The 26324-nt window shown below is 42.5% G+C and overlaps 1 protein-coding gene across 1 annotated transcript; it reads right to left on the bottom strand.

Moving 5' to 3' along the window:
• Positions 1–407: 407 nt before the first annotated feature.
• On the bottom strand, positions 408–26324 carry Hexa (hexosaminidase subunit alpha). Its single transcript, XM_027924815.2, has 14 exons — positions 26028–26324; positions 11311–11403; positions 10448–10513; positions 8647–8693; positions 7862–7972; positions 6903–7004; positions 6329–6461; positions 4918–5098; positions 3959–4045; positions 3601–3673; positions 2730–2913; positions 2449–2539; positions 1681–1785; positions 408–650 (listed from the first exon to the last, which is right to left on the bottom strand). Exons 1-14 carry the CDS (start codon positions 26278–26280, stop codon positions 593–595), a joined length of 1584 nt encoding a protein of 527 aa, XP_027780616.2. The 5' UTR covers positions 26281–26324; the 3' UTR covers positions 408–592.

Consider the following 26324-nt stretch of genomic DNA (forward strand, 5'->3'; position numbering starts at 1 on the left):
AGTAGCAAGAAACCCAAGGCAGAGTAGCAGCTTCAGGAGAGGGAAGTGTGAGTCTGCCTGGGGAGAAGGGTATGGCTGCAGCCCTTGCTTCTGCCCACCACTCCTTCAGGCCCCATATATAAAAAACCTTGGAGGTGTGACACAGAAGTGAAGTGACCAGGCTGAGAATGGGGGTGGGAAAGGAGTGATGTAACTCATAGGCCAAGCAGAGCAGTAGAAAGACGACAGATCTCATTCCCAGCCCTCAACTTTAAGACCCTTCAAGGGGCAGGTCCTGATCCCAACCTGGCTGGGCCCTGCTGAGCTCTATTGCTCTTAAGAGGCTAGTCCTGGATGCTCCCTTACCCGAGGGCCATTCACTTTTTTTTTTTTCCCCTTTTCTTTTTACACAGATAATCCACATTGCATATAGAAAAATGCCACACCACTCTTTATTGAACACCAGTGCCAGCACTGGCCCCCTTCTCTCCAGGCACAGGGGCACGTGGGCAAGGGGCTCCTTCCCCCAGCCAGGATGCAGTGGAAGCCTGGCCCCACTACTGCTCTCCTAGGGCCAGCACCCTCCTTGGTGCCTGGGGCTGCTGGCTCAGGTCTACTCAAACTCCTGTTCACAGTAGCCTATGTTGAGGGGCTGGGCCTGGACACCTCGCCTGCAAGAGGACATGAAGAAATGACAAGGTGAGCCCCGTAGTCTTAGACCCCAATAACACCTCCACCACAGTCAAAAGCCTCTTTCCCCATTTCAGAAATCTCAAATGGTCACCGTGTACCAAAATTACTTGCAGATCTCACTTCTAGAGATTCTCTCTTGGGGTGAGACAAAGTGTTGGCAAGATCTGTGATCTGGGAAACACCTTTTTCTAGCTTGCCTGTGTTTGTGCCTCATCCCCAGATATCTTAGTCCCTTTGGAAGACGTAGATGCTTGAGGGGTGTCCAGTGCTCTTGGTTAGTCATCCATTCTTGGTTCTATTCTAATACGCTTAAAGCAGTGATGGTGGAGACTGAGGTGCTGTCCAGCCCAGGTACTGGGCATGAACACCTGTTCTTAGGTCTTAGACTCACTAGTTTGAAGCCCTGACAATCTCTTTTAGGGGCAACATGCTTACAGTCGGCAAGGAACCTACTAACAATCATCTAGGACATCACAGACTGTTGAGCCTTAGACCCCAGGATGTTTGACTCGTAGCCCAAAAGTTGACTCTGAACTAAGCTATGTTCCCTATGTTCTAAAAACCTTGTCAATGACTAAACCAAGAAAATGACTCTCATAAGGCCCAAAGGCATGGATATCATGAGAGTTCATAAAAGCCAACCTCATTCAAATCTTGCTTTTGAGTGACTATGGGGCAAGGTACTTAACTTCTCTGTGCTATAGTTATCTTTATTTATTTGTTTTATTTTTGCAGTGCTGGGGATGGAACCCAGGGCTTTGTGCATGCTAGGTAAACACTTTGCCACTGAACCATACCCGCAGCCCCTTAGTCATCTATTTCTGAAATGGAGGTAAAATTTATCTACGTTGTGGGTTGTAGTAAAAATCCAGTGAGAAAAGGCGCAGTGTAAAGCACAGTGCTTGTCAAAAAGTAAGTGTTACTGTTACCATTCTGTTCTTCTCAGTAAGGGATCCCAAGCTCTGAGTTGGCCTCACCCACTTTGGGAAGGACCCACAGCCTGCTTACCTCAGCAATTCACAGCGAAAGTGTGACAAACGTTGAAAGGCAAACTTCACATCAGTCATTGAACTCTTGCTCCATAGCCTTTCAGAAACAGCCCCTGCTCTGGGCCTGAAGGAAAAACATGTATGTGGCAGATTGGCCCTGTGTTCCCTGGAAGGGTGCTGGACACCCACAGGCTACTGCCTTTTGTTTAGGCCCCAGAATAGCGCAAGACCAAAGAATGTGATAAACACCTTGTTCCAAGTGAGAGCCTGGCTGATTGGTTCCCAGGCAGTTCTGGGGCTCAGCTCCATTTTTGTTAAAATGTGGATAATGATCTAGCCTTCCTCCTCTCCCAAAGAAATGGGAACAAGAGTAAGCCTTAAAGGCATCATTAGTTGGTACTGATAGCAGCAGCAGATGTCTTTCAAATGTAAACTCAGTACACCTGCCATGCTTGGTGAGGCTACTATAGCAGAAAGAAATCTTATAGGTATCATGGACCCTTAGTATTGGAACCTGAGCAAATCACCTATGTTCTCCAGGCGTCCTTATCTCTATCTGGAAAGTGGTGATAATAATCACTACTCCACATACCTACTGGGTTGCTGGAGGGACATATGGAGCCACATGGGAAGTATTACATGCAAAACAGAATGTAATGCAATGCACCTACTCTTCTCAGGCCTAAAAGGAAGGTACTAGTGTGGAAGTGGCTGGATGGAATTGACTGTGAAAAGGAGGACCCCTGCCCTCAAGCCCAACCCTCCATATCTTCCAGAAAGCCCTTACCAGAGCCTGGGGACCAGGTTTGTACTGTCCACATACTCTCCCCACATACAGGCCTCTCCACCAATCACCAGAGCCTTCTGCTCAGGGGTACCTGAGGGGAAACCACAGTGGGCCAGTGAGAGGTGTAACTCTAGGCTTCCTTTTCCACCACTGTCCCAATGTGGCCCTCTCTGCAGACAGGTTATTTCATTTCTAGAAATGTCTAGCCCAGACCTTCCTGCCTCCCTCCTGAGTCCCAGCCCAGCCATCTTTGGTCAGCAAGGAGAGTGCCCTGCTTTCACCTTTAAAATCCAGGGGCTCCACTTTATAGAAGTCCTTCCAGTCAGGGCCATAAGTTATACGGTTTAGGTACCAGGGGGCAGAAAGTAGGGCCCGGAAGCCAGCCTTAGTGATCAGATCCAACTCCTTCATGTAGCCTACTGGTAACTCTTCTTGCCATACCTGTATAATGGTGTCTGGCCGAACCTGTTGCAAAAGGTCAAAAGGCATTAATGGTATAGAACTGAGAAGATTTCTGGGCCTCTTTCTTAGGCAAGCAACCTAGGCTAAAGGGTGTATGTGTGTACCCTCTGTTTCCCGGCAGCAAAGGATAGCTCTGTGACTCCTAACCACTGAGCTCATACCCCACTGCAGAGCTAAGGAGTCCAAGAACCCTAAGACAGCTCTCTGCTGTTCTCCTCCCCAACATGGAGATAGTAATATTGTCTGGGAGCCAAGGGAGGCAAGCAGTGGGGCTCAGGAGCCAGCATGTCCAAGAGTCTCCAGATATTTCTTGGGGTAAGACAAGGGTTGGGATTTTACTGAACAATAATGAAGGAGAAGGCACATTCATCCTTAGGGTCCAAGGATGAAGGCAGTCTGCCTCTCCCAGACCCTAGTCTCTGATTCAGGAAGGAAAATCCAACCCATCAAGTCAAGTCTCAGGAATCTCAAGTAACCAGTGATTCTAGTCTATAGTGATCCTGACATCTAAACCTGGGGCTCACACCTGTGCAGTCTTTCTAAAGGGAGAAGGAGAGACGGTCAAAGTGCTTGGACCGTTTAAAACCTAGTCCAAACTGGAGGATCAGTCCCTGCAGAGGCAAGGGAGGAGTAGGGAGACCAGAGGTAGATGTCACTGGAGGCTCCTTTCCTTCTCTGCCCCTGGCTCACCTTTACTTTATTATCAAACACCTCCTGCCACACCACATAGCCCTTGCCATAAGCAGAGACGATGTCCAGCAGCCTGGGAATGAGAGAAGTGTCAAGAAAGTGTCTGCTCAGCTCAGACAGGCTCTAGGCTGTGTGTCCGTACTCTAGGACTTGAGCCTGGCCAGGGGGCCCATCCCTGACTGGAAGGTATCTTTCTTTCCCAAGGCTGGTACCCAACCACTCCAAACCTGAAAAGACAGAGCATGGTGACCCTTCAGGTGCCCATAGAGTTGTCAAGCAGGGCCCAGCCCTGATATGGAAAGTGGGGGCCCCATAAGTAGTAAGCCCCAAACACACTCCACCCTCCTTCCTTCCTCACGTCTGGATGTAGAAAGACTCCAGCTGCTTGAAGTCATCACCAAAGCCCTTCTTCTTCATGAAGGCTTGGATATCTGGATTGGATCTCCTGAATCCCAAGAGAAAATAAAAAATTAATTCTTTTACCACCCCAAAAGCCTATAGCCTGGTGGTTAATGACCTGGCCTCTTACAACTATCTTTTTTCACTTAAAAGAGCCAAATCACTGAGGATCTCAAAAGTTGTAAATGAGCAAAGTGTGACCAAGCAAGCTATGTAAAGGATGAGTTTGAGTCTGAAAGAGTCTGAAATCCAAACCCCCAAAGAGAATTCACATTCATCCTTAGGGTCCAAGGCTCGGCTGGGAGCTCCAGCACACTGGATTCTGACTTCCCATCTGCTGCTGTTCCAGCAGAAGCCAAGAGTTGCTGTCTGTTACCTACTGCAAATCCTTGCCCCCTGACATCTGTTTGCTCACATTGTTCTCTTCCAAAAATATTTTCCACTCCTCATGTCCCAAAAGCCAAACTATTTCCCTGAATCCAACTTTAGTGCCTAATTCTGGATGAAGCCCTCACAGCCTCTTTTAAGCTCATTAGATCTGAGGTTTGGACTTTATGATTTAATATTAATTGTACACTGTCTATTAATCTTGAATTCTCTTTCTTGATTTTTCAATCAGACTATTTTAAGCCTATGTAAACGGGGATTATTTATCTCTATCTTGGATTCTTCCAAGATAATTCTGAGCTGGAATATTTTTTCACAAGTATCTCAAGAATCTGAAAATACAGAGGAAGAGAGGTTTACACTGACAGCCTTGCCAAAGTCAGGTAGGGCCTCTATGGGCTGAGACAGACTGCTGTGTCCTAGAGGTTAGGCCCTAAGCAGCAGCAGCTGACCCAGGCAGCTATGCAGGGCTGACCTCTACTCTGAGTAAACAATTCATCAGGGAGGGTGGGAAGATCAAAGGGCTCATACCAGCAGGTGAAATCAACCTCATCTCCTCCAAGGTGAAGATAAAAATCTGGGAAGACAGAGCTGATCTCCAGGAAGAATGTGCTCATGAACTCATAGGTATTGTTGAGACTGGGGTTCACTGGTCCAAAGGTGCCAGAGGGCCGAGACTCAGAGTAGCAAGGAGTCAATAACCCTGGGATACCTAAGCCAACAGAGAACCCCACATGAGTGTCAGAACCAGCCAGGCACAGTGGAACACACTTGTAATCTCGGATACTTGGGATACTGAGGGAGGAGGATCACAAGTTTGAGGACAGCTTGGGCAACTTAGTGAGACCCTGTCTCAAAAGAAAAGAAAAAGCCAGGTGTGGTGGGGCATGCCTGTAATCCCAGGCTGAGACAAGAGAATCGCGAGTTCAAAGCCTGCCTCAGCAACTGTGAGGTGCTGAGCAACTCAGTGAGACCCTATCTCTAAAATAAAATATAAAATAGGGCTGGGGATGTGGCTCAGTGTTCCAAATGCCCCTGAGTTCAATGCCCAGTACCAAAAAAAAAAAACAAAAAAAACAGAAACAGAAAAGAAAAAGACCCATGTACACTCTAGTTCTACATGTAAGGACATTAAATCTCACAGAGTGAGACACTTTTGTTCATAAATGTCACACACAGGCATTCACAGGAACTGTAACCACCTATTCAGTCACAATCAAAGGAATATGAACATGTTCACAATCAGAGACAGGCTGGGTTACAACCAGACAACTGTTAATGGATACACTCTTGCCTCGACACACTGCTTCCAATAGAATTCACCCTTGCTCCAAATGGACATTTCTTTTCAAATGGCCTTAAGCAATAAAGGGGACCGAGCCTAATGGAGCCAAATTGGTACAATCTTTCCTATCTCCTCCTCTTTGTGGGATCAATTATTATGCATAATTCTACATTTCCTAAGGGGCATTTCTCTTGGCCCAGAGGCTTCCCCTCTTGGGGTTGAGACCAGGTGGCAGCCTCTTTCAAAATCTTCCTTTAACTAGGTTTTAGTTTGGAGGACTCTCTCTAGGGTCTGGAGCTACACAGAAAAAGAGAGTGAGCAGGAGTAGTAGCTATTTGAATGACCTCTGGAGGCCACCCCAAGCTTCTTTCTATCAGATTCTAATGAGATTAGATTCCTCAGTATTTGCTCTGGGGCACAACAATTTTGCATGGGGATCTGAGATGAATCTGCCCATATTTTAATAATAAAAAGTGGACTCCTTTGTCCATCCAAAAGTAAGTTCTTCCCTATCTAAATTCCCAGGTAAGAAAAGTTTATAGAAAACATTCTTCCAAGGACCACAACTGGAACATGCCACATCCTAGAGCCAATGCCCTGAAGCCCCACTCTAAGAACCATCAGAAGATTTCCTCCAATCCCAAACATTATTCTTACCTGGTCCCCAGGACAAAGTGTGGCCAGGAGTGTCAAATTCTACCAGCACACGGATACCCCGAAGCCGAGCATATTCAATTACCTCCTTCACATCCTGTGTTGTATAGATGTGGGTGACAGGGTTGTAGGACCCCTGGAAGGCATAAGATACACTTCAGATCTTATTTCCTGAAGGCTATCAGAATAGAAGATACTCAAAATGCTTCCACCACTCCCCAGATACCAAAACTATCTTCAAGAATCTTTATCATAATCCCCCACCATTATCACATCTACTGTTTTATCTGAGCACCATAATGCCAGTGAGATAAACAAGGTAGAGATTATTTCCATTTAACAGAATAAATATAAATAAAAAGCAAATGAGGACAGCAAATTTTCTTCTGAAGGTCATAGAGCAAATTAATGGCAAAATTTGGACCGGAATCCAAGTGTCCTGATTCCAAAGCTACTGTCCTTTCCCTCTGTCAGTGTGTCTGGTTAGGATAAGAGCTATTGTCCTTGCCAGCAGGGGCTCCAGCCAGGCTCAGCCAGGGACCTATTATAAGCTTAGGCTGAGTGAAACAAGACATACCTTTCTGGTGAGCTCTGGAAAAGTGGTGCTCTCATATGGGAAGGAAGAGTCATCTACAATATGCCAGTGGAACACGTTGAATTTATTGTATGCCATGACATCCTGTAGGTCAGAGCACACACCATGAATCTATCACAGCCTCTCCGATTTCAGCCTCAAACTGGGCAGGTTGGCAGGCTACTCCATACACCCCAACAAGCCTCAACCTGCCCCAGCTTGCAGTGAAAGATTTATACAGCCTATCAAACCACCCCATCAGAAAGGGCCTGGCATGGAGGGGTGACTCAGAACATTTCTTCTTTCCCAAGACACAGCCAAAGACAGCTGAAAGATGAATTCTGGCCACATAGAGATGAACACTGTAACTACTATGGTAGCCCGTTATCTTCCAAAAGTCCCCATATAGTCTTAGGACCTACACTTACTTCTTCCTACCATATGCATTGGGTTATGTGACTTATGTTTATCAAATCATGATACCTGCCTGGGAACTTGGTTGCCCCCAAACTCATAAATCTAAGGCTTCTGAACCATGTGTCAACTCCTTTGGTTCCACCAGAGGAGGAAAGGAAAAGGCAGACCCATGAACTGGGTGAGCAATTGTTATCTAAGAATCCACATTAAACTCAACAGACTTAGGAACTTCCTCAGCTGAGGCTTCAAACACATCTTTCCTATGACTTCATCCTACATAAAGAATGCTGAGGAGCCAATTCCCTAAAACCCTCACCGTACTCTTGGAAACAGCCTGAACATTGGTTCACAGTAACCTGTGGCATAGATTTAAACCACTCATGATATTTTTTGAGTCTTCGAGCAGGTCATGTCTACATTTTCCCCAGGGGCTTCGAGAGTTACATATATTTCTCCCCTACTCTTTAGGAATATGGAACCTGATCAATCCCTTGCCCCATGGCTCCAGAATTCTATGCATGAATAAAGCCTTAAGGCTTGTGTACCAGTGTGTCCAGTATGCTAAACAGTGGCAGGTAATGTCGAGATGTATCCAACAGCAAACCCCGGTGAGGGAAGCGAGGAAAGTCCTCAATCTTCGTCTTGTTGACAAAGAACTGTGCAGACCAAACATTGAACATGTCAAAATTCAAAGGGATTATCCCAAGATCTCTGAAAAGCCAACCTATGAATAACTATAAGGATATTGTAAGAATAACTATGTCCCTAAACAATGCCCTCCACCAATCTCTATATCAAAGACCATAAGCAGCCACCTTCCCAGAGGTCAAACATCTCACTTAGCCAAATATAACTGTCCCATATACCAAATACAAGTGTCCCATACAGATTAGATTTTCCTGACTGTTAACTTGTTTATTTTTTTCAAAGCAATGTGGTATCAAGGTCACTACTAAATGATTCAGAATAATACATTATAGTCACTCTAAATAGACCAATCTATCAAAAAAGTTCTCCATTCACATCTCCAATATTTATCCAAATCTACTAGGACCCCATCTAAATAAAAAAAAAAAATCTTCCCAGGACTCTCATTATTTTCCAGGACTTTTGAGAAAATCCCAGAGTGCAAAAAGAAGCCCCCTACCCCCCGCTTTTTATTTCTTAAAAAATTTTTTTAGAAGTAGTTGGACACACTAGCTTTCTTTTATTTACTTATTTTTATGTGATCCTGAGGATCGAACCCAGGGCCTTGCATATACTAGACGAGTGCTCTACCACTGAGCCATAATCCCAGCCCAGGGAGCACTTTTAAAGGGCCCATACTTACCGCGCCATCAGACGATCTCCAAACCACCTGGCTAAAAGTCTCCAGGCCTGTGGAGAAGTGGAGAGAGGGTGAAAATTTGGGGAGTCTTGGAAAGTTGTATGTAACTAAGGCAGAATATGATGTGTAGGCATAGGGTGAAAATGGATGTAGTGCAGGCTTCATGATTCTCAACACTTATAAAAAGGAGATACCAAGAAGTCAGTTTACATTTTGCTTCTGTATTTTATTTTGGAAGGAAGTTTCAGTGCCTTTCCATGCAACACACTAACTTTCAAAACTCATATACCACCTCCATATTTTCTGAGCCTTAAAGTTACAATAAGATGTAAGATGGGGGCTGGGGTTGTGGCTCAGCTGTAGAGTACTCGCCTAGCACAGGCGAGACCCTGGGTTCAATCCCCAACACCACATAAAAATAAATTAAATAAAGATTAAAAAAATAATAATTAAAAGATGTAAGATGGCTAATTCATGGCCAAGCCAGACTGCAAGGGGTTAAAGCTTTCCATGGATAAAGCCCATTAGGAGCTAAGAGAATAAAAAAAGAGGGAATATGGTCTACTGGTCTTCACTTCTTTCAGACTGAATTATGAGAAAGTAATCATTAGATTGAGCTTCTAAGGAGCCTGAGGCTGGATCTGGAAGACAAGGACTCACTACTCTTCCTCTGTAGTGACTGAGACCAGCTGAAGTGTGCTGGGTGGCAACTGCCCCCCCAAAGGACTGCCTTGACATAGTCTCTTAGAGACCATCAAGGTGCAAGCATAGTGATTCATGTTCTCAACAGCTAAGGCCTCACTTATAGAAACCCACCAGAAACTCCATGAAGGATCTCCAGAGTCCCAAAATTTTGAAATGAAAGAATCCATAAGACCTTAGTGGTCAATCAGGACCTAATCTGAAGCTCATTGGAACCTATGATATGGGCCCCTCCCCACTCTGATACCCAGCACACTTTAGAGTCTGACATGCCCCTTCCCCAAACTAACTAAGGAACACCTTTAAAAATGTAGGAGAGGGCAGAGAAGGGAGTATGCTGCATCTCCAAAGAAGGGAGGAAAGGCAGTGTAATAAAGCCCAACTAAAACAAAGAATTCAGTGAGAATTACCTCATATTCACTAGCAGAGGCTTTACCAAAAGTAGTAGAGGCACCTGGCTAAGTATTTGTCTAGGGACCAAACACCTTCTCAGTAAATCTAGAGAAAGGGTAGGGGCCTATCACCTATAGGCTGGTAAGCCTTCATTTTCTCCAGAAATAATATTGCTCTACATATTTTAATACTACCTTTTACCTGTATATATTTCTTTTGTTATTAGTCCCCCCACCACACACACACACACCTTTTTTTTTTTTTTTTAAGAGATAGGGTCTGGCTATGTGCAGGCTGGCCCAGAATTCCTAGGCTCAAGTGATCCTCCCACCTCAGCCACTTGAGTGCTGGGATTACAAGCCCATGCCACTGCACCTGGCTTAGTTTTCCTTTTTAAAGACCCTTTCCAGTCATATGCCTGGAGTGAGAGCTGGACAGGTAGTTTTGGTGATAGTACTGCTTACTCTCATAGCTAGCTGCCTGTCCCCTGCACTCTCCCCCTGTACTGTGCCACACGGGATGAAGCCTATCAGCTTCTGGACGTAGCAGCAAGGAATGGGGAAACTCCAACTGTCTCTATAAAGAAAGCCATATTGGGAGTATTCACTGGGCCCCAGTCCTGTTCTCCCATCCCATCAACTTCAATATTCCCACATCATTCTCTCACCCCCATCTCTTTCTCTTTCCTTAATCAGCCCCACCTTGTTACCTCGGAGAGCTCCCCAGACACTATGAGAGACGAGTAAAATCCGCTTATCATTTATGGTCAGGGTGTCTGAAATGACAAAAATAATTCATTTGGTGGTTTACTCAGACTATAGACAAGATGGTCTATATAAATCCTTGGTTAAAACAGAAACAAAAACAATAAGATCACTTTTTTTTTTTTTTTTTTTAATCTTTCAGAGAGGTGCAAAGCCCCCGGCAGGCTGCTGAAGGGTGGTCACCATGGTGGCTCTGCAGGCCCTGGCAGATGATGCATGAAGACAGTCAGGCTGGAGCAGAGTTCTCTGCAAGCAACACCCAGCTTGTGGGTCATTTTCCCCTAACCAAAACATGAGGTCCTGTTAGCCTCCAGCTGAAGGTATGATATCTCCTACCAGCAAAGGGGATAGGGCTGTTTGAAGGGGCAAGTCCAGCATCCAGCATTCCCAAAGCCTTTGTTTCCCTTTTTCTCTAGACTTCAACTACTTCGTCTAAGAATGTGAGAAAGAAGCAAAGACTCAAATATTCACTTTGGAAAGGTTCCCAATCTGCTGCTCAGGAAAGATAGGAGGCAGTCATAGGACTAATGACGTAGCTTTGTTTCAGCATACACAACCCAAAACTCTGGCACAGTCCTCAAAAAGTAATGTACCCAGTCCAAAGGTAAGTGTCCTATGGGACTCAGTGAAGAGCTAGTGCAACACTCTGCAGCCGACCTTTAAGTACTGGTTAGAGGTTCATATGAGAAAAACTCATCTTCTATGGCTTTTGGCACTTCAGGTCATGAGAAGCTTAGGTCAGGACATCTGGAATCATATCTCCAGACAAGTGCCTGCTCTTTAGGACATGGGGCAGTGTGGTACTTACAGTTCTCCAGTGACTCCAAAGTAGGAAAATCAGTACATCCTGCTGTGCTCACAGAGACAACCAACTTGTTCTTCTTTATTTTCTCCTGTTTTTCTGCAAAAAAAAAACAAAACAAAGTAAACAGTATGGCTGACTTGCCACTAGCAACAACAGGTAAAAACCAAGACCCTGCAGAAGGGTTCCTAGCTCTAATCCCTCAACTCACATACTGAGGTGACAGGAAAGGGAAGATGTGATATTCACCCATGGAGTTGTCCCTTTCTGGTCATGTTCAACTTTTGCTCTGGTTGTGCTTTTTTCCTCCCCAGTAACCCACCCCGACTCACACAGGAATGATTTAGGTGGTAGTTCTAGCTTTGCCTAGACTGTGCCAAACACACAATTCCAAGGCCTCAAAAACTCCTTCTCATCAAGCTGCAGCTCAACATCTGGTCTTCCTTCACATTGGCACAGACAGACCTCCCACACACAGGGCACACAGAGAATGCAGCTGATGCCTCAAAGAAGGCCCATGATCACCAGCCCAACCTGTTTTCTTCCCCACCCTTCCCAAACAGATTCTCTATCCAAAGCAGACTTCTGCTCAACACGAAAGCCACCAAATATGAATTAACATATCATAGCTCTACAGACCCCAGTCTATGCAGAAAAAAATGCCATAGTCAAAATGTGCATCTCTTTCTACCCTCCTATCAGTTTTCTGTGATTCTGATTTTATTGTGCCAAAATTAATGGGTCCCCTCCCTATTCTTTCCTGAAATCATATGTACACCACTGGTAGCACAATATCCATGACTTTCTCTGGAACTACAAAGTAAGGAATAGATGGTCTGGAAGAAAGCAGAGAGAGAGACTTCAGAACCAAACCAGAATCCCAATTTTACCCATCTCCAAGCAGAAGAAAACTGGGAGCCTCCGAGCATCTCAAGGAAGCCAGCTCAAAGCTCCTGAGCATTCCCATATGGATGCAATTCAGCTCTCACATCTGCCAAGAATCAAGCCAATAAGGAATCCAACAATGCCTGCCTAAACCCTGCAGGGAGATGGGAATTTGAGGCAACTGTGGGTATGGCCAACTTTTATCTACATCCTAATCCTAAAAATACATCCCCTCTTCATGCAAGGACAACCAGGTTCTCAGGCCTCAGAGACTGCTCTCAAGGCAGAATCAGTAGGTTCATTGTAAGTACCCCAAATCAGACAGGGAACCTCTCCAAATCCATTGCAACAAATTCTGAAAACTGAGGACTTAATCTGGAGGCAGGGGCAAAGAAAACTATAAAAGAATCCTTCTCCTTAAACTATATATGCCCCTTGCCTCCTTGGCACCCCTTTAACTGAGCCCATCTGGGAGCCTCAATATCACTGTGTGGATATATCTCTGGCAGCCATCCAAAGAGGGCAAAAGTCCTGAGCTTTTCTGTTAATCCTCTGGGCCTTTGTCTGCCAAATAAGGAGAAATCCCAACTCATCCACATGCAACTACCATGGTCACTGTCCTGAGGACAAAACAGGAGAGGATGCACAAACAGCAGGATTATCCGAACTATTACTTGGAACATAGGAAAATACTTTTTTTTTTATATTATCTTTTAATTTTTCTAAAACACACCTGCACTCTATTCCTTATGTCTATAGTCCTAGATCACAGATTTTTTGGATGATCTGAAGGATATGAAAGCACTTTTTTTCCAGAATGATACCACTATGGTAAAGAATCCTGTCCTAAATGCTCTCAGTGACTCATGTGGCTGTTAAAGAAGTATATTCAGAGGCTCAGCTGCTGCTTAGATAAACTATGAGAGAGAAGATTTGAGGGAGGCAGCAAAACAGGAGGGACACTGGGTCATCTAAAAGGATGTAAATAGAGTATCATCACTGTGGTTTTCCGCCTCGTTGTTGCCACTGTACGAGCTCTGAAGAGAGCAGGAAATAGGCAGGGGCCAGCCAGCTGCCTCTCCACACACTCACACCCACACCCGTGCACTGAGAACTGAAGTGTGGGAAGTGAGGTATGGCAAACAGCCCGCTGAGCGGGCAATCACATGCACACGTGCACCGTGGACCCCACTGGGACAGCAGGGAATTCTAAAGCCTCGGATGCTGAGGAACAGAGTAGTGGGCTGGGAAATCAGGAAAGGCTGGTCTGGTTCTGGTTCTGCTACTACCAAGCCAAGTAAGATTCAAGTTTCAGGACTTCCATTTCCTGTCCTGTAAACAATGGCAGGGTGGAACAAGATTCCATCTACTAAAACCTCGTGACTCCAGGTTCCATTTCATGATTACAGCCTCCTACCTCTGCAGCTCACTCATCTCCCAGCTTTTATCTAAACTCTTTCTCTTTGAGAGGGAAGGGGAAGGTAGAGTTTCCATTGAAAAGTTTGCATTTTTTTTTTTTAAATTAAAAAGGTAGGGGCTATGGTTGTGGCTTGTGGTAGAGCGCTTGCCTAGCAAGTGAAAGGCACTGGGTTCAGTCCTCGGCACCACATAAAAATAAATAAATAAATAAAGGTATAAAAAATGTTGTATCTGATTTAAAAAAAAGGTAGTACTCACTAGTTGAAAAATTCAAACACTACACAAGCATTTACAATAAAAAATAAACAAAAGTATCTCTGTCATCCTTTGTTAGTCTTCTCAGTGTGGAGATAACATGCCGTTCATTCTATGCCTGTTCTCCATTTTTGGCATAATTCTGCCTTCCTCATCATAGACAGGTCATCTTTGGACATGGAATTCTGAGAACAAGGACTCTCTTATTATTAAAGTCCCTATAGAACTTTCTCCAGACTATAGTGTACAACTCTTCAAGTCCTTTCTGTCTTTAGTCCTCTCTCAGCCTCACATAACTTCCTGTTGGCCTAGATGTGGACATCCATCACCTCAGATGCAATCTAGCCAATACTCTTAACAACCTGTCTTAGTTTCACTTATATCTAGTGTGTAAAACCCTCAACCCTGGATCAATCTAACCTCTGCCTTCTGTGCCCCCAAATCCTGGCTACTACTAGCCCTATCAGAGGGAAGGAAAAAAACAGAATAGCAGGATTGGGTCACTGTAAAATCATGGTCTCCCATCTTGGCTGGGCCCTCAAGGCTGCCCTGAAAATCTTCTATCACTTTTTTTTTCTATTTTCCACAATAGCTATTTCAAGCTTGTACCACTTTCCTCAAGTTGATCCCCAATTTCCTTAGTCCTAGCAGATAATTAAAAAATAACTCCTATCCAGCTTACCTTCTCCCTTCCCCCAAATATCTGCAACACACACCTGTCTTAACCTTCTCCTCCCCATCTTGATGAAAGAGGTCTCCTTTTACCTGTGCTCTGGACCTCTCCTCAGGTTCCTCTTGTATAAATTATTTCTCTTTTTTCCAAAGTCTTTGAATTATTTCTTTCTACCAATTCTTTCCCATCAGCATTAAAATCTTTGCAGTGTTCCTGGTCTCAACTGTAGTTCATCTCAAACATTCACCCCTTCTCTCAACTTCCAGTCACAAAGAAACTCTAGAAGAAATGTAGGCCTGGGCTGTTGGAAGCTGAACTTCAAGGACAGACAAATCTGAAATCAAATCTTGGTCCTAACAATTCTGGTTGTGGGACCCTGGGCAGGTTATTTACTCTCTGAGCTGTAGTTTCCTCATCTGTAAAATGGGACTCATGATAGTACCTACCTTACTGCGCCGCTGGGGAGATTAAATGAGTTAATATATGTAAAGTGCTTAGTTCAGTGTCAGGCACAAGGTAAGTGCTCATGGACGTGGTCATTCTTTGTTTTCTCTTTATATCCACACTTCTTTACATCCTATGTACCCCTCAATCTGTTATAATCTGACTTCCCTTGCCACCACTCCCATGAAAATGGCTTCACTAAGATTCTGTGGAATCTTTCCAATTCATCCAGTCATTCATTCAACAGCTATTTATTGAATGTTTACTATGTGTCAAGCTTATTTCTAAGTGCTGGGGATATAGCAGTGATTAAAACAGACAAAATTCTCTGCTGTCAGAGAGCTAATATTTTAGACACCATTCACCACTTCTGGGATCTCTTGGCAGCATAAGATACTGACAAACTCACTTCACTAGAGGGACACTGTTCTCTCTTGATTTTCCTTCTTCCTCTTTGAATATGCTTCCTCATTCTCTTTTTCCTTCACCAACCCCTCTGTGCTGGTGTTCTCCAGGGTCTCTAGGCTTCCAGATTTCTTTTTCTCCTTACTTACACTTTCCTGGGAAATGCCATCCACTCCCACAGTACTCTGAAGTCCCAAATTTATCTTTTCAAGCTAATTCTTCTGGAGCCCTAGACTTGGTATGCTTCTGCTCAGCTTATCTCAAATGCACCCTGAATCTTAAAAACAAATACAAAAAAAAAAAACTCTTCTTTCTTTTCTCACTGGCTGATCCTCTCTCTTGCTTTGATAACAAAACAATCTATTTACCCAAACAAGAAACCTCCTCCTTCTACCACACTTTCCACCTGAGTAGATCACAAATTCATTCACTCAAAATAATATTTATAAACTGTCTTCCAATGGGTCAAACATTGCTGAGCAGTAAGATTTCAACAGTAAAAAAGACTCAAGTCATGTTTACAAAATACTTATTATCTGTTTTCTTTTTTCCTGGTGGTGCTAGGGATTGAACTCAGGGCCTCACACATGCTAGGCAAGCCAAGCACTCTACCACTGAGCTATAGCCCCAGACCAAATCCTTATTTTCTCAACACATCCCACTTCCCCTGCCCCTATTGGGCCAAAGATTTAACTTAGCATCTTGAAATTTCTCACCTGGATGACTATAAAACGTCTCCCAGGTGATCTATCTCTGCCTCCATCTATACCCCATTTCACTCTACTATCCACTAGAGTGTTTCAACATAAAGATCAGATTATAACAGCCTCTGCTTAAAACCCTTCAATGAGCAGGCACAGTAGCACATTCCTGGATCACAAGTTCCAGGACCCTGTCTCAATAAAATGAGGGCTGGGATTGTGTCTCAGTGGTAGAGCACTTGCCTAGCATGTGTGAGGCACTGGGTTCGATCCCCAATACCACATTTAAATAAACAAATAAATAAAACAAAATAAAGGCACTGTGTCCATCTACAACTAAAAATTAAAAAAAAAAAAAAATGAAAAGGACTGAGGATATATAGCTCAATGGTAGAACACTTGTCTAGCAAGCATGAAGCCTGGGGCGCAGTGACACATGCTTGTAATCCCAGTGACTCAGGAGGCTGAGGCAGGAGGAACATGAGTTCAAAGCCAGATTCAGCAACTTAGCAAGGCCCTAAGCAACTTGGTGAGACCTCCGTCTTTAAATAAAATATAAAAAACGGTTGAGGATATGGCCCAGCAGTAAAGTGCCTCTGGGTTCAATTCCCAATACCAAAAAAAATAAAAACCCAAAAAACAACAAATGGCCTCTCAGAGGTGAAGTCCAAAAGCCACTAATAGTCATCAGAAGAGACTTGTCTTTCCCTGCTCCTGTGCAGAAACTCTCACTTAGAACTCAATGAGTTTTTTCAGATCCTTGAGGATGCCATGTTCTCTCCATACTTTTCTTGCCATATATTGCTTCCTCCTATTGAAAAAACTTTGCATTCCCTCCATACCTCTCCTCATTAAGAAATAACTCTGGCTTTCCTTCTATACAACTTTTCTGTCATTCCCCACCCTTTCCTTAGAGACCTTTCTATGTGATCACGAAGCAATGTACACATACATTTTTCATAATGCGTATCTTAATATATGCTGTTTATTTGTCTATCTCCTCACCTAGACTGTGAGTTCCTCAACAGCAGGGACCAATCTCAGTGTCTCTGTACTCCCAGTGCCTGACACACGGTAGTCATTCAATAAATGTTTGCTGAAAAAATGAATGATACTAGAATTAAAAAAAAGTGCATTTTATGCGACATATGCATAATGATTATGCTACATAATAATCAGCATAAATGGGAAACATGGTTAACATAGAGATCACTTTTATATACCCAAACCTAGAACTTTTCTAAAGTCTTATTATTAGGGTAGAGGATGCTAAAAAGACACACAGACTTTTCAAAACAATATTCTAAAAACCTCCGAGTCCATAAGTCCAAAGATTTAGGTATCTCCACTTCTATGGAAGGGAGAACTCTTTGCTGCATTAGGGTATCTGTAAACTATATATCTTTATCTCAATGTACAATAGCCTCTCTCTCCACCAGCCCTGCTCCTTCTTGAATCAAAACATTTCCATTATATTAATGCACTTAATTCACAGAGGCCTAGCAGATTGGAGGAAACACATTGGATTTAGTTACAAATTGGCATTTGGCTTGGCTTCTGGATTGAAAACTAGGAAAGTCAACTCAGCCATTGACACCTTATCACTCTAATGTCTTCCCTTCCCTGGTACTCTCCTAGGCTATGCCAAAGTTTATTCCCACACCCACTTTGCTGTCTCCCCACCTCCACACATACACAGCTTCATACACACCACAAGCAGGCTTCACCTCCCCACACTCAGCCAAATGAGAGGCCTGGAAATCATTCATGCCTGCTCATTTCTTCATTCCAACCAAGATATGTTGAGCACTTACTGTGCATCAGGAACTGTGCTAGGTGCTGGGGCAGTTAAAAAGAAAAACAAGCCCTGGTCCCTGCCCTTGAGGAGCTCATAGTTTCTAATGGGAGAGACAAATACAAACAACGATTACTAAACAGTGTGATAAGGGCTGTGGTACATACTGTTGCTTCTTCCGGAAGGGAAGAAGGCTTAACCTCTGAGTAAGATCTGAACCCTAAGTTGTGTTTGCTAAGCACCAAGAGGAGAAAATATATTCCAAGCATGGGAAGCACATCAGTGTGGCTAAGGGAGGAGGCAAAGGCATCCCTATGAAACTTCTTATCCAGTAAAGTGGGAAATGAGAAGGTGACTGTGCTGAGTTTGGGGCTTCTCCTCAGTGCTGCTGAATTCAGTTTAGACTGTGGTGCAGTTGCCCATGAGTCCTAAGATTCTTCACATTCCAGAGACTACTCATAGTGAGAGACTACTCTCCAGTCCACAGGTGAATGCTGAATGTTTCCCTTCCTCTCATTCCCATCTTGCTGCTTTTCTTTTTTTTTTTTTAAGTAAAGTTGTAATTAAGACTTTTTTTTTTTTCCATTCAAAGCTAGTCTCAGCAACTTAGCAAGGCCTTAAGCATCTCAGTGAGACCCTATATCTAAATAAAATACAAAAGAGGGCTGGGGATGTGGTTAAGTGCCCCTGGTTCAATCCTCAGTACAAAAAAAAAAAAAAAAAAAAAAAGACATTTTGCCCCCAACTTTCTCTAAACCCCCCTTCCCCACATGGTACTGGGGATTGAACTCAGGGCCTCATTCGTACTAGGCAACTACTCTACCACTGAGCTACATCTTCAGCCCCCTTTCCCCACTACTTAAAAACTCTGATCTGTCCCTCCTTACCCTACTCTTATTAGAAAGAGAAAAATCTCCCTATAATTCTAGATTCCAAGAGGTAACTGCAGTCTATCATTTTGAACAGCCTTCCAATTTTTTGTAAATACACTGATATTAATTTTTAGAACAAAAATGGAATCTAACTTCATATTAGCTTATAACTTTTTTTCCATTTACCAAAATGATTTGTAGATCTTCCAATGTCAATATTTAGAGATTCACACCATTATTTATAAATACTAAATAAAATTCCATTGATGAAAACTCCTTAACTAACTTCTCTCCCATTTGTGGACATTTGGTAAGTTTTCTAAATTTTTAATATTAGAAGCAATGTTCTAATAAACAAATATTTGTGTGTATATATACAGTTGTGAAAGATTTCCATAGGACAAATTCTTAGGGATGCAAATACTAGGCCGAAGATGTGAAAAGTTCGGTCATGACACAGCCAAATTACTCTTCAAATTATTGCATTGATTTTTTACCCAAACCCACATATCTGAGCCCATTTCTCCACATCCTTCTAACATTAGATCATCTCAATTCTTTTTCATCTTTGCCAGCCTGGTTAAAAACAAAACAAGAACACAGATTTAATTAGCATTTCTTTAATAATGACTGAATTTATGCATTGTTTTGCAATTACTAACTATATTCTTTGTACTTTTCTTGGTTAATTTTCTTTTATTGATTTGTGGAGCTCTTCTAGATTTTAGCCTCATCTTTTAAGTTTGCAACTATTTGCCCCATTTTGACCTTTATCTTTTTAATCTTGTGGTTTCTTTGCTTTAATTCTTATGTAGTTAAATATGTTTGTCTTTTCCTTTATAGTTTTCTTTATTTGCTTGCTTAGAAAGGCCTCTTCTACTCCTGGGATTATAAGAATAAATTCTAGGATTCCTTCTAATGCTTTTATGGTATATTCTAAATCTTCAGATCTTTAATCTACTTGGAATTTACTTTGTGTTTGATATAAGAATTTAATTTTTTTCCAAACTGAAAAACACTCTTACACACTGGTCTGTGGAACTTAGATTTTTGGCAGTTGTAAGCTTACAGTCAGGGAAATCTGTGTCCTACCTCTAACATCTTTTGTCACTCTGCTCAATATATAAGCCCATTTCTGGTCCCACACTCCCATTCCCATAAATGTTTCCTTTTTACTGACCACATCACCCACCCTTGAATAACTCTTGAAGTTTTGTTGTATGATTATTTAACTACCAACCATTCTCAGCACTTTTGCTTCCTCTCTAACTGAAGCCTGGCTCTCCCTAGAGACACCACACACCACTATCTCTACAATTTATTCTGAGAGGCAAGGTCTTTTCATACCGAGATTGAGACTTGGTGCTATTTCTAGGTCATCCATCCCCCACCATCAAGTGAAAACACAGCTCCCTTCTGTGGCTCATGCCATCCAGTTATTGAATCTAGAGCCTTTCTTTATCGCAACATGGCAATTTCCTGGTCACTTTGTTATTTACTCGGACACTTTGGTTTCTGATGCCAAGCCTTCCTCTCCACCTAGATGACTTTAATACCCTGGAGGAAGAACTAACCCACATTCTGGCTTAGTAGTTTTCCAACAATATCCTTTTCTCCTCCTCAACCACCCTTCCATGGTCACCTTTATATCTTCTATCTTTTGGAAGTGTTCAAACTCATTTCCCAAGTTTTGGTTCCATGTAGCTAGCTGTTTGCAAAGATATGCCTCCCTTGACAAATCCAAAAAGAAACTTTTTATCATACTCAGTTCATCTCTCAACCTCTTAATCAATCTTTCTCTTTTTACTCCATCCCTTTCTCCATCTTTGTGAGGCAGCAACATGCAAATGAGAACACTCAAACTGATAAAGAATGCTCGGTGTTGGTGACATGCGCACCTGTAATCCCAGAAACTTGGGAAGCTAAGACAGGAGGATCGCAAGTTCAAAGACAGACTCAGCAATGGAGAGGCGCTAAGCAACTCAGTGAGACTCTGCCTCTAAATAAAATGCAAAATAGGACTAGGGATGTGGCTTAGTGGTTGAGTGCCCCTGAGTTCAATCTCCAGTACCAATTAAAACAAAACAAAACAAAACTGCTAAAGAAATATGAAAGTCATCCTTCAGCATCTTTCCCTCCAACGTACCTCACAACTTCCAAGCATAAAACCAGTAAAATCTCTCTTCAGTCTTTCTAGTATTCTCTGTCCCTATATCTATCATCCTGCTCCAGCCACTATTATTTCTTACCCAGATCACTGTAGTGGGCTTTCCTCTAGTCCTATTCCCACAAATCCCCAATGCAACCAGAGTTTAATCTCACTACTTTTCTTATTTAATGGCCTTTCATCTATTATATATCTAGCTTCAAAACTCACTGATTTACCCTAGAGCTATACTTTGACCTTCAGTTTCTTAAATATGTTGGAAAGATTCTCATCTGAAGGCCTTTCATAAGGTCTTCTGTCTACAGGAAGCACTATGTCTGTCTACATGAACTCTTACTTTGTGAAAGCCATTCAAAACACACCTTCTAGGTGGATGCACAAGTACCAGTCAATCCTTCAGATAACTGCAACCTCATAATAGAGCATGAATCAGAAATATCCACCTAAGTAACTCTCAAGTTCCTGACCCTAGAAATTGTGGTATAATAAAGGTGCATTTTTTAGGGGAAAAAAAAAAAAACCACACACCTTCCTCCCATGCTTCCACGCTTGGGTCAAGTGTCCTCTTCCACGCCCTCAAAGAACCCTACACTTCAGTTATCACAGAACAAAACACACACACACACACTTTATTGTATATCTGTATCTCCACTTTCAGGGACTATAAATTCTTCAAGGATGAGGGTAATTCTATTAATATTTTTTGGCTCCAACTTTTCAGACACTTAAATTTGAACAATGCCAAAAACCTAAAGAGTAGATTTTCATTTTCTTAAACTACAAATGATGATGTAAACCCCAAGAATCTCTTAAATTATCTAACATTCTTTAAAAAAATTTTTTTGTAGTCCCACACAAATTATATATATTTATACACACACACACACATATATATTCCCCTATATGGACCTACTGTTATTGACAAATTATGGTTGGTTAATAAATGCTATTTATATTAAGAAGGGATAAAATGAAGGAAGTCAGAAATGGTCCTGGAATCTGATAACAATGTGGCAGGAATAAACACACTCACCACCTGAGCATTAATAAGCAATTAGATGTCAGAGGTTATTATTTGGAGCAATTAGCACTAAGATGTGATCAGAGCTTAACCCTACCAGAGGCCAGTAGTTTTCCAAATTGCTAATTGGCTTGACAAAGATATTTATGACTTTACTTCAAGACTGCACAGTGACAAGAACAAAATCTTTGTGGACAAACAGTTCTGATTGGAATTTCTGCCCCAACACTACTAGCTGTATAACCTTGGGCATGTCACTTTGTGAGATGCCCTGTTCTGACAGATGGGGATATATAACACTGAATTCAAGGAGATGTTATGACAATTAAAGGGCATAATAAACATTGAGTGCCAGACATTCAATAAATGATAGTTCCCTTCCATTTTCTACTTCCTTTTTTTCCAATAAGTAAGTTTTTCCAGAGCAAACCTCCATTGTGTATCATTTGGCTGGAGTAGCCCATGGCAGGGTACCTTGGGGTCTAACAGCATCAAAGGAGCAGCTTCTCGGAAGAGTTTTTCATGAATGTCTTACAGGAGACTGAAGACTCCACTGTCATGTGTTTGGTCACCCTCTATGACCAACAAGTGACATTCCAACATATAAAAGAATATGGTGGGGCTGGGGTTGTGGTTCAGTGGTAAAGCGCTTGCCTCGCACACAAGAGGCACTGCGTTCAATCCTCAGTACCATATAAAAATAAATAAAGATATTGTGTCCATCTTCAACTAAAAAGTATTCAAAACAAAACAAAACAAAAAAGAAACGAATAACATGGGCTTGAACTCTTCAATCCACCCCAATCTAGGACTGAAGCTCCAGTCAAAAGAAGAAAGCCACTACTGTGGCACTCTATTACCAGTTACCACCAGACTTAACAGTACAGTAGTTATACTTTTCACCTATAAGTATCCTTCTCACCCACAACCCCAAAAACTTTACAAAAGAAGGAGGTTGCTCTCTGACAGTTGAGCTGACAAGCAGCCCCACTTCCTGCATCTGAGCACACACTTCCACAGGAACTCAATTGACTGTTGAAATTTAAGCACTGCCTCAGCTTACGACAGAAGCACTGCACCTGGGAAGAGAATAAAGCAAATCTAATTCTCTATTTCTATAAATCTATTTCTATGGACTAAAGACCCATAAACCCTGAGGTACAGAAAACTCTTCACACATACACCTCTCACACCTCTACTTTTCTCTTTAGCTGCTTTTGTTGTCAGTGGCCCAACAAAAAAGGGAGAAAAGTCTTTATATATTTATTTATTTATTTTTTAGTTGTAGTTGGACACAATACCTTTATTTTGTTTATTTATTTTTATGTGGTGCTGAGGATCGAACCCAGGGTCTCAAACGTGCCAGGAGAGCGCTCTACTGCTGAGCCACAAACCCAGCCCTCCCCTCCCAGACAGTTCTTAATTCATTTGTTAGACCTCTCTTTTTTTTTTTTTTTTTCCAGAGTAGACCTTTTCTTGAGGATGAAGGGGATTGATGTTTACGCCTTTAACAGGCTAAGAAATTGACAACATGTCCTAGCATGAGGCTGTACAGCTCAAGTGTCCACACCTGCTATTAAAAACTAACCCAACAAGACATCAACTGACAAAATTCCCCCCATGCCCTACTTCACTCTTCTATTTGGAAGTGAGGAAGAGGGGTGGAAGGAAATGGACAAAAGGGTATCACAGGGGTTCAGGCTGTTTTAATTTTTACTTATTTTTATTTTTTGTGATATAGAGAACAATACTAGAGTCTCACAAATGCTAGGCAAGTGCTCAGCCACCGAGCTATACCCTCAGCCCTGTTTTACTTTTAAAATCACCAGTTCTTCCCTCTATTATAAAGTCTTTCAAAGACTGCAAAAACATTCATAACTATTTTCTTATGCCTGGAATATAGGCAGATTTTAGGAGGAACTGGGGAATGATATTAGCCAAATTACATTGTTACAAGTGTGCCTCCATGAATATGTAACAATGAATCCTATCACTGTGTACAACTATAATGCACCAATAAAAAAAATATGGAAAAAAAGTAGTAGCAGCCCAAAAGCCTGGAAATTAGGCAATGTGCCTGAGGGCACATAAACAAATGATAAATAATCTTCTCTGGGTGCCTCCTAAATAAGCCATATTTCAGACCCTGGATCCTCCAGAATATCCAAGCCAGAAACAGAGCTTAAGGAAATGACTCAGATTTTTTTATATATACAAGGCTCAAACTACCTCCCCTGTTCACACACATACATGCCTTGAAAGTTGAGCTGCTTGGGCTCAACTTCCAATTATCCAGGATTATTGGAAAAGTGTTATGATTTAGGTAATAAAGGCAAAAACAGGGCTGCTTGTAAAGAGGTTAATTGAGGACTCCTATTAACTAAATCCAGGCCCTGGGATACAAAATTAAATACAATTATTTTGCTCCTCAGCTAAAAACTGTGCTCCTGCTACTTACCACCTTTCCAAAGACAGACTATTCATGACTCCTCCCTATGTCTCTTTCCATTTTCCACATGACCTTTCATAAGAAAAATAATTCTACTACATACTTTTCTTCCTCTTTGCTTTTAAAATAATAAACTTACTGGCAACTCGGCATTATACAGGAAGAGGCCCTATCTTTGCCAGGGGATACTTACAATGTACTTAATTACTAGCCCAATTAGAGTGAAGCAAACTAACCACATTCTTTTTTCTCCCCAGCCTAGGTACCTGAACTTATCTGTTTCTCTCCTGCATCACGCAGAGGTGATCTCAATGCATCCATAATTCTGTAATGAGCTAAGAGCAACATGAGTTTAGGTTATGAGTTGGAGTCACATGATTCTCCTTTTCCTGGAATCACATGCTAATGCTCTAATTTGAAACTTGAAAGGCAATACTAAATAAAACCAGCAAGTCATTTTTTTTTTTTTCCAGTGCTGGGGATTGAATCTGGGGCCTTGCGTATGCTATGTAAGCACTCTACCACTGAGCAACATCCCCAGCCCAAATCATCTTCTTTTTGATGATCTTAGAAATAAACAAAAATATCAATGCCTTCTTAACAACTTTTACACAAAGTAGCCCTTTAATGTTAATATAGCCAATTAAAAAATTACAAAATATCTGCTAGTTGCAGCCATAGTTATGGAATGACCAAAAGAGGTATTTTAGGAGATTGATTAAATGCCACTTGATGATTAAGTGCCACTTAGTCACTTATTTAATATCTAAGGATGAGCAATGCAAATACTGAAAATTCCTTCAGAAGGATACAGATACTCATGATAATCTTCCATTTTAGAATAAAAGGACTGAGAGAAGGGATGGGATTATTCTGTTCAGGAACAATGATGTCCTAAGTATCTGGTAGATCTATCTATGTGAATACTTTCCCAATCCCATCCTTACCCATTTTCCAGGCCCCAGCCCCATCACATTCACCAGGTTAGAACTTTGTGCTCAGTCATAACCCTTTGCTCAAGAGTTCTTCTGGCCTGAAAAACCCTCCTCTCAATCCCAGCTAATTATACCTACCACCTCATTTTAAATGGCTCCTGGAAACTCACTTCCTTGAGAAAGTGTTCTATGATTTCTCTCACAATTTAAACATTTACTGGACATACTATGTGCCAGACATTTTAATGTACTTTGGCATAAGTTTTTGAATCTTGTCTCACCAATTTTGAGGGTCTTCTCTGGTGTCTTCTACCTAGCACTGGTCAGATTCATGGAGCCCCAGCCTCACTTGAATATGATCAGAATGATCATCTTAGATGTCTACTGGCACAATTTTCCACAATTTGATATCTTCATTGAACTGCAGTTCTACAGTAGACATTTTTGGGATGAATACCTAATATAGCCAAAGGAAGGATTACAGACGAGCCAGGCCCTAGAAGTCAGCTGAGTGAAGGAGTGAATGGACTAAACCTGGGAGTGCCTGAGAGAGCAAGCAGTAGGAGAAGGGCAAGAGGAAATGGAGTGTGTGATCAAAGCGTTGGGCAAAAACAAAAGGGGGGTGTCTGCAGAGATTTGAGGGGGCTGTCCCAAGGCAGCTCTTTCAGGGCGGGGTAACAAGATCGGGCAGGTGTGACTCACCTGATAAGTTAGGACGGGGCCAAGGACCCGAACCGAAGAGCACTTTACGGTAGCGTAGGAAGGCCTCATCGAGGACAGAGCAGCCCGGCTGAGCGGCGGACCTGGTGTGGTACCGAAATTGGAATTTGTAGGGGGAAAGGCTGTAGTACTGGTGGGAGGTTTGGATGTACTGGGGCCAGGGCCATAGGGCCGTTGCCCAGGTCGCGAACGCTGCCGCCAGCAGCAGCGGAAACCAAAGCCTGGGGCCTGCCATGGCTCGCCGGTGACCTCTCCCTACAGCGGGCTGAGCCACGTGAG

The sequence above is a fragment of the Marmota flaviventris genome, chromosome 2 (genome assembly GCF_047511675.1).
Source record: "Marmota flaviventris isolate mMarFla1 chromosome 2, mMarFla1.hap1, whole genome shotgun sequence".
NCBI lineage: Eukaryota > Metazoa > Chordata > Mammalia > Rodentia > Sciuridae > Marmota > Marmota flaviventris.